The sequence below is a fragment of the Marmota marmota genome, unplaced genomic scaffold (assembly GCF_001458135.2).
Source record: "Marmota marmota marmota unplaced genomic scaffold, marMar, whole genome shotgun sequence".
Classification (NCBI taxonomy): Eukaryota; Metazoa; Chordata; class Mammalia; order Rodentia; family Sciuridae; genus Marmota; species Marmota marmota.
The window spans coordinates 30,329,356-30,339,330 of NW_025999842.1; the positions used below are offsets into that span (position 1 = coordinate 30,329,356).

The 9,975-nt window shown below is 34.0% G+C and overlaps 1 protein-coding gene across 1 annotated transcript in view; it reads right to left on the bottom strand.

Moving 5' to 3' along the window:
- Positions 1 to 9,975, bottom strand: part of Rev3l (REV3 like, DNA directed polymerase zeta catalytic subunit) — a 177,904-nt gene that overhangs the window by 76,033 nt on the left and 91,896 nt on the right. Inside the window, exons 10-12 of the mRNA XM_048800354.1 lie at positions 6,007 to 6,126; positions 2,339 to 2,576; positions 744 to 886 (exon numbers count right to left, since the gene is read on the bottom strand). Coding sequence (XP_048656311.1) covers positions 744 to 886; positions 2,339 to 2,576; positions 6,007 to 6,126 — 501 coding nt within the window. The remainder of the gene's footprint in view (positions 1 to 743; positions 887 to 2,338; positions 2,577 to 6,006; positions 6,127 to 9,975) is intronic.

Sequence of the window (9,975 nt, forward strand, 5' to 3'; positions counted from 1 at the left end):
ATGCAAATCAAAACCATTCTAAGATTTCATCTTACTCCAGTCAGAATGGCAGCTATTATGAAGACAAACAACAATAAGTGTTGGTGAGGATGTGGGGGAAAAAGGTACACTCATACACTGCTGGTGGGACTGCAAATTGGTGCAGCCAATATGGAAAGCAGTATGGAGATTTCTTGGAAAATTGGGAATGGAACCACCATTTGACCCAGCTGTCCTTCTCCTCGGTCTATACCCAAACAACTTAAAAACAGCATACTACAGGAACACAGCCACATCAATGTTTATAGCAGCACAATTCACAATAGCTAAACTGTGGAACCAACCTAGATGCCCTTCAATAGATGAATAGATTAAAAAAAAAATGTGGCATATATACATAATGGAATATTACTCAGCCATAAAATTTTTCATAAAATATTATGGGTATTTGTAGTATCACTTCAAATAAGCTGAGCATATATGTTAGTTTATTTTTGCTACTTAAATATTAACATAATAAACTCATTAATGCTTTCAAAGCTTAGAATTAATAATTAAAAAATGTTATATCTTCCTAAAAATGAGAAGGAATTATATATCTATATTTCTCCCAGAGGAAAAAATCCTAAAGAACAAAACAAAATAGTGTCACTATGGCCTCCCCTAATCAACCATATAGGAAATGTGATTATAGTTCAAAACACATAAAATATATGTTTTTGTCCCTAAATAGCCAAATGTTCACAATAGACTTGATTACTTACCACTATTTTCATCTGCAGTTCCATCTAACTGAGGTATAGAAAGATTGGCAAGAAGCAAACTGTTATCACTCCATTCCATTTCTTCTTCTGAAGATGAATCATCCTCTTCGGTTGAACTTCTGTGGGTATTTCTGCACAGTGACCTAAAGAATATGAAAATACACTGGTGAGTGTGTCATTAGAAAAGAGTATTTTAGATACAAAATATTTTTCTAACTTGATTACAACAGTAAAATAATTAAAAAGATCTAAAAATTATAACTTACAAATAAAAGCAGATTTATTTTGCTTTATTAACATGTCCCACTAACATACTTGCCAAAAAGTTATTGTGAACAGATTTTATAATCCCTATCATGTGAACTAGAAAACATCATAATTCCTGAATTCACAGCTCCATAATATCTTGAATTATCATAGGTTAAGGTGTTTGCGTCCTACAGGACAATCTTTCTATCGTGGTTAGTAACTGCCTTCCTATACTACATAAAATCTTTCTTCTCAACTCTGTTGGTAATTATATTTCTATACCATTCAAAATCTTCTTTTCCAACTTCCATACATTATCTCTGTTTTTGTACTCTGTAGCCATATGAAGCTAGACTATATAATTTTCCACATGATGACTATCAAAATACTTCCCTTTCTCATTTTTATAGTGTTCTTAACTATGGAACGTGGGGCAGAGTATAACATTCAATATATAGAGTAAAATTATTTCCTGTATTATTTGATTTATTTCTAATATACATTTATGAAATGTTAGGTTTGTTTTTCCAAAATTAAAGTGGGCACGGTTTTTACAGAATTGGACTAATTAATAAGCATGAACTGAATTATGGGATAAACCAGGCTTATTATGACAGTAGAGACTATATGAGAAAGGAGAATATAATGTTGTATATAGAGATTTCAGTATCTTAATTTATTAGGTAGAAAATAAATACTTATGTTATATACAAATAAACTGAATGTTTGGATGAACTTTTACCCCTTCAATAATGTATCTGGGGTTGAAATTTTCAAACACAGACTTTAGTATAGCCTATAGAAGCTTAGAAGAGAAGCATTTTCAGTCTTTCAGGCTCAGAGGCCTAATTTTTCTACCCACACATCATACAACTTAGGGGCAGATTCAAACAATCGAGCTCAGGCTCTGACTTAGTAAAGTGAAGTGCCATCTTTTGTTTCTTGAGAAACAAAACAATACCAGTGTTTGCTTCTGAGATTTTCTCATTTTTTAATTTTCAGTATTTAACTTCTTCAGTCTAATCAGATTTGGTAACCAATACTTGTCTTCAAGCTGACTCCATACATTGTTGTTTACATTCATAATAGCTCAACTTTCAGAGGGCATGTATATACAAATAGAAGATTTTTTAAAAGTTAGAATCTTTTTTTTTAAATTATAGCAAAACTTTATTTTGCTTGGAATATGCTACATGAAAACCAAAGTACTACTTAAAAGGGTTAAAGACTTTAAAAGAAGTCAATTTAGTTCATAAGGCATTTGATATTATGAATAACAGCAAGAAATAATTTCTGATTAAAGGAATGAAGACAAAAGGAAACTGTTAAAATAATTGAAAAATTACCTCTTTTTGGTACAATGTTCTTCAATATTGCTGTCCCATCTCTGAGACATCACCAAACTGAGCTCCATTTCTTCTTTTTCAATTTGTGGTTCATTTTCTTCATCATCACTATTTTGGGGAATTTTAGTGTCTCCAAAGGAGTGACAAGGTGATAGCACTCTATTTCTTTCCCCCTGATATCCATCACTTTCCAAACCAGCAAGAAGATGTACCAGAGCCTCATCAGGACTACTGTCCACTATAAAACAAATGAAACAAATCAACAAACAACTTCAAATTTCTAAATTATCCAATAACTGAGATCAATTACAAAACAACAATAGCATCATAGATGCTGACACATGCTAAAAGAATATAGTTGGAACAAAGGCTCAAGTATTTATATAACTTTCCTATCGTTAGGCCATTAGTATTAGAATAATTTAGCAACCTTATTAGAAGATTCTCACACCTCATCCCTCATTTACTGACAATTTTGGGGATAGAGAACAAGAATTTGCATTTTAACAAGCTCTCCAGGCTCTTATTTAAGCCTGAAGACTGCTAAACAAAACACAGTCATAAGTGCTCAAAGTAAACATACAATAAAAATATAAATTAATGCTAAAAAATTCCTTAAACTATGTATTTATACAGTTTTATCCTTCACTTAACCTTTATTTAGCTCACAAAATAGTAAAAGGAAATCTGTAGTTGAAAAATACCATTTAAATATTACTTAAAAAATAATTAATGGTATTATTTATAAAATTATACACATTAGGATGGCTAAAACAAAAAAATAAAGATATATAATAGCAAATATTGGCAAAGCTGTGAAGAAACTGGAACTCTCACACTACTGGTCAGACTGTAAAATGATACAGTGGTTCTTCAAAATGTTAAACATAAAGTTACTATATGTGATATTGTGATATATATATGGTCTTTGCTCTCATTTCCACTTCTAAAATCCTCGTAATCTTTAAAGTGATAAATGTCTTTTTTATGCTCTGGTGAGTTAACAAATAGCTGGCGGTACCAAGGTAGCTTCAGGATGAAGGCTCATCACCAGAAAAACCAAGGCAGAATTAGAGTGGAGACTTTGAGTCTTCAACCTCCATGGGTGTGGAGAGGAGGTGAAGACTGAGCTGATCATCAGAGGGTAATGATTCAATCAGTCATGGAACAAAATGTCCATAAAAACCCAAAGAGACTGAGTTCTGAGAGCTTCTGGATAGCCAAACATGCAGAAGTTCCTAGAGAGTGGAACATACAAGACGCATGCGAGTTCTGTGCCTTTCCTTCATACCTTGCCTTACCCATCTCTTCATCTTATATTCATCAATATCTTTTATAAAATCCTTTATAATAACCCAGAAACCAAAGTGTTTCCCTGAGTTCTATAAGCTGCTCTAGCGAATTAATCAAACTCAAAAAGGGATCCCAATTTAAAACCAGTCAGAAACACAAGTAAAACAACCTGAGGCTTGTGATTAGCCATCTTAAATCTCGGGGATTGAACCCTCAACCTAACAGATCTGATGCTGTCTCCAGACAGATGGTGTCAGAACTAAACTGAATTATTAGAGAACATCCTGATGGGTCTATTGCAGAATTGATCCACACTTGGTGTGTGGGGAAAACACTGTACATACTTGGTCACAGAAGTCTTCTTTGTTCACTGTTATTACGTGAAAGTACAGGGAAACTGAGTATGTTTTTTTCCCCTCTAGGTTCAATATCATATGACCCATAAAAACTCCTACATATATACTCAAGAGAACTGAAAACATTGTGTCCACACAAAAATCTGTGCATGAATAAATATCAGAATATTCATAATATCCAAAATAGTGTAAACAACCCAAACATCCATCAACTGATTAATGGATAAACACAATGTGGTATTATCTACACAATGGAACACTATTCAGCAGGAAAAATTAATTAAGTACTCATATATGCTAAAATATGGATGAACTTTGAAAGCATTATATTAAATGAAGCATCAAGATATAAAAGAACATATATAACTCCATTTGTATGAAATGACTCAATTAGATAGATCTAACACAAGAGACTATAGATTAATAGTTGCCAGGGGCTGAGAGAAGAAATAGAGCATGAATGCTAATGGGTACAGGGATTTTTCTGAGGGTGATAAAAATGTTCTGGATTGTATAGTGGTAATAGTCATACAACTCCATGAATGTATTAAAAACCACAACACTGTACACTTGAGAGGGTGAAGCACACTAAAAAAAGTTATTAAAGAAAAAAATAAAAGACCATAAAGCAGGGGTCTGTTCTAATCTATTATATTACCCTTTTCTCTGTAAAAAGAGGTAATACAATATTCATTATTAAAATATCATGTTTTAAGTTTCCTTTGTTGATATTTCCAAAATCAGTCCAATCATGCTACCAACTACAATCATTTGCACAATCATCCAAAGAATTATAATTAGTTTTTCATATCCACTAATGATACAGTATCTTTGACTAATGTAATGAAATATGGATATGACTCTCTTTTTTTAATTTAAGTATTAATTTTTCTATGTTCTTCTGTTTTTTAAAATAACTAGAATATAATTTAAAATACCTTGGTATATATATTAATTTATTCAGATAGAGAATTATAACATTTTAAATTATAAACCTCAAATTGATTTTTAATGTGGTTATAGGATGATTTCCTCATACATGTGACCACTCATTTAAAAAAGAAAAAGAAAATAGTTCCCTGTTTAAAGTGTTTTGAATTGTAAGTACGTACAAAAATTTGGGTATTATTCATAATCAGTCAATTTATTTTTCATTCAGACGAAAATGTAAATAGCAAACAGGACATTTAATGGACTGGAATCACATTTAATTCTATAAAAATTTAAAATGGAAAGTGAAGAAGGAAAGAAGCATAAAATTAACTCATCAAACAAAATAAAAGACTCAAAGTATCTCATTTTATGCAACAAAAATGTTAATTTCCTGAAAAGATTTCAGTAAGTTAGACTAAATTATCAAGAAGAAATTGTGTAAATGGTTTATGATGCTAACAAAAATGTGTTTAGTGTAATGCAAAGACACTCAGAAAGAACTGTCCTATGCTATATTAGCCCCAAAATTAATAGCTTGAAAGGAATTTCAAATCAGATATCTAATACTAAGAAAGAATATTGTTTTAGTAATGTATCACTTTGCAGAACATTAATTAAAAATAAGTGCATTTTCCGCTTTAAGTAATATGGTTTCTTCCAATCAAAGAACAATTATTTTGTCGTTTTTTGGTATCAAGGATGAACCCAAGGGTGCTTAATTACTGAAGAACATTCCCAGCCCCTTTTTAATTTTTATTTTTGAGATAGGTTCTTGCCAAATTGCTGAGGCTAACTCTGAACTTGTGATCCTCCTGACTCAGCCTCCTGAACCACTGGGATTACAGGTTTGTGTCACCATGCCCAGCAAAATATTTACTTTCACAACAGTTTTTAAAAAATCTATTTAGAAAACAAATAAGCAAAGCTACTTCATTTAATACAAAATTTTATTTTTATACTTAGTAGAAATATAAAAGTACTGAATAAGAAACATTATTATCTTCAAATCAAAGAAAAAAATACTACCCTACAAACTCACTTTCACTGATTAAAATAATGAATATTTATGACAGTATTATTACTTACTGAAAACTGGTGACTCACTCAGTCTTTGGGTCAAAGGCTGAAAAGTCTGACTATTTTCCATGAGGTTCAAAATTGCTTCTTCATTAATAAGTGCTTCTTCAACTTTATTTCTAGTGTGACCTTAAGATGACAGAATACAAAAACATTAACACAATGGCTTAACTCTAAAAATCCATTTAGAATTTGTGTAAATTAGGAAGTATTACAATGTACACCTAATTAAAATTTTAAGTATTAATGATACATGCTAAACATAACAGAACTTCATAAAAAAGGTCACAGGAGGACTGGGGATATAGCTCAGTTGGTAGAATGCTTGCCTTGAATGTACAAGGTGCTGGATTCATTATCCAATATCCAGCACCACAAAACAACAAAAACAACAACAAAAAGCCACAGGAGTAACTAACCAGTCACGTGGATTAATATAAAAACAAAGCAATAACCCTGAATTTATGGATCACTAAATATTTATAATCTCTTCATCCGTTCTGATTCTAATTACTGTGTATATTCTTATGAAAATCACTGGATATTAAAATAAACAAAGGAGGTAAAGGAAAACTGTCTCATTTGAATAAAAAAATTTTATTTTCTGTAGCTGAAAAATAACTAATAAATTCATTTTATATTAATTTTATATTTTTCAGAAAACTTTAAATCAAATAAATAGTTTTTCAGTATTTATAGAGGGTCTAAGGCACAGAGGACTCAAAAAAAACAAAGGTAAAAATGATTATAATAATATTATAATCTAATTGAAGAGAAAGAATAAAAAGCACATACTAATAAGGGAGAAAAAAGAGTACACACCAAAAAGAAAAAAGAAGACTGGGGGAAGATGGCGGTGAATAGAGTGCATCACCCCCGTGTACCGCGTCACTGTGCAGGTGAATAATGAGTTGGAACGGTCAAAAGCTATCCTGTTAGGAATTTCCAGCAAAATTGGGGTGCACCATAACCTACAGGAAGGATTTCCATCACCCGAGGATCGGTTACTGGGGCTCAATCTCGAGTGAACCGTGCGCCCGGAGACTCAGGCTGTTTGATCGGCAGCCTGCCCCGTTGCTAGAGACTGCAGCACGCCAGGAAATGGCGTGCCAGCAACGCAGAGGAACGGTGCTGCGGATTTTGTGGGGTCCTGCCGGCTGTGCCCTCACTGTGCTCCGGGCTGAGTTCGAGACGGGGGAAGGAAGCGGTCCAGTTCTGTCCTCCACACCAGACGGCCCACCGAGGAAGCCATCGGCTACCATCTTGGAGAGCTGACGTCACCATCGCCAGTTTCCGACAGATTGCAGTGTAGAACAGGTGTGTGTCCTTTAATCCATCTCCCATACAGTGGGGATATCGCATAAAATCTCTCCCCGGCTTTCGGGGGCATGATTAACAGAGTGAGCGTGAATAGAGGAATGGGGAAAGCTAAAGGCACCTGACCTCCAACTCCCCCCTCAAACCAGCAGCGAAAACGAAACCTGTCTCGCCAGCTCTCGGAGGAGTGGCTATTGGAAGGAATCAAAACAATAAGGGGCTGATTCCCAATAGCCTCGCTCCACATCCAGGAAACTGCAGGCCCAGAGTGTAGCTTGAACTGCTGAGAGGTATCACACTGGGGAAGGCCTGGCTGGCAGGAGAAGCCAGGAGACTAGAGACCAGGAATAAACCTAAGCTAACGGACTTTGAGAGACACCAGTGGGGGGAGGAGGGAGCGGCCTCACACAGATTGTTTTCTACAGCTGGAGGGCAAAATCTTGGCCCGGAAGGCACAGCACCACCTACTGGGAGCGAAGAAAATAGAAGCCTAACAATGCCTTTTTTTTCTTTCTTTCTTTTAATTTTTTAATTTTAATTTTTTTAAATTATTTTTTTAATTGTAATTTATATTTTACTGCATTCTATTATTTTTTATCATTTCTTTTTCTATTCTTTTCTCTTTCTTTCTTCTCTCCCGCTCTCTTTCTTGGCTTGCTTCCTTACCTTTTCCCCATCTTTCCTCTTAAGCATGACCACCCAGATTATGTATAACTTACTAAATGCAAATAGATGAATACTACAAATCAGTCTATAGTCCGCCTAAGCCCTTAACTACCCCCAAGTACTCCTGGCTATTCTCTTGTTAATATCCGCCTGCATTTGAGCAACCCCCCAAAGAAGCTAACATATACTAACCTCCATACCATCAAATCGCCCGACCTTAACATAAAATCCTAAGTTCAAACCTCAATTCTCTATATGCCATCAAAATCTGTAGGCCTTTAATGCTTTAATTTACCTTAAATCACAATTAAATCCAACATCTCTAAACATTGTCTCCCAACACAAAGGAGAGATATCGGAACTATAAAAACCAAAACAAATTTAAAGGACAAAACAGAAACACAGCAGTCAAACAGAGTTGGAAAGTAACGTGAGCACCATGAAAAAACAAGGGAAAAAAGGATTACAAACAATGCAGGACAACTTAAATTCACAGGAGAACCTAGAGGCATCAGAAAAATGGACAGAGAAAGAAATGAAGGCATGCCTAACTCAGATGGAACGAAATCTTAGAGAAGACATTAGACAGCAAGTCCAAACAATGAAAGTATACTTTGAAAACGAATTACATAAGCAAATTCAAATGGCAAAGAATGAGCTCTCCCAGGAGATACAGACTTAAAAAAAAATGAAACAGTAATCCTAGAAATGCAGGAAACCATAAACCAAATTAAAAACTCAAACGAGAATATTACAAATAGACTAGATCAAATAGAAGACAGAACATCAGATAATGAAGACAAAGTTTATCAACTTGAAAAGAATATATAGTCAACACAGAAAGGATGCTAAGAAATCACGAGCAATCTATCAAAGAGATATGGGATGTCGTAAAAAAACCAAACTTGAGAGTCATTGGGATAGAAAAAGGTATAGAGGTTCAAACCAAAGGAATGAACAATCTATTGAATGAAATAATCTTAGAAAACTTCCCAGATATGAAAGATGGAATGGATTGCCAAATCCTGGAAGCCTATAGGACCCCAAACATACAAAACTGTAATAGACCAACTCCAAGACACATAATTATGAAGATATCCAATATACAGAACAAGGAAAGAATATTAAAAGCTACGAGAGAAAGGAGGCAGAATACATTCAGGGGTAAACCAACAAGGTTAATGGCTGATTTTTCATCACAGATGTTGAAAGCAAGAAGATCCTGGAACAACGTATTTCAAACGCTGAAAAATAATGGATTCCAACCAAGAATACTGTATCCAGCAAAACTAAGCTTCAGATTTGACAATGAAATTAAAATATTTCACGATAAACAAAAGTTAAAAGAATTTGCAGCCAGAAAACCAGCACTGCAAGGCATTTTGAGCAAAACACTACAAGAAGAGGAATTGAAAAACAGCACCCAAAACTAACAGTGGGAGGTAACTCAGTAAAGGGAAGAAGAAAAAATATAACCAAAAAGGAAAAACTAGCCATATTAAAATAAATAAATAAATAAGCATGACTGGAAGTACACGTTCTTCTCAGCAGCACATGGATCATTCTTAAAGATAGACCATATATTATGCCATAGGGCAACTCTTAGTAAATATAAAGGTGTGGAGATAATACCATGCATCTTATCTGACCATAATGGAATGAAACTGGAAATCAATGATAAAAGAAGGAAGGAAAAATCCTGCATCACCTGGAAAATGAACAATATGTTACTGAATGATCAATGGGATACAGAAGACATAAAGAAGGAAATCAAAAAATTCTTACAGATAAATGAAAATACAGACACAACATATCGGAATCTATGGGACACAATGAAAGCAGTTTTAAGAGGAAAATTCATTGCCTGGAGTTCATTCCTCAAAACAAGAAAAAACCAACAAATAAATGAACTCACACTTCATCTCAAAACCCTAGAAAAGGAAGAGCAAAACAACAGCAAATGTAGTAGAAGGCAAGAAATAATTAAAATCAGAG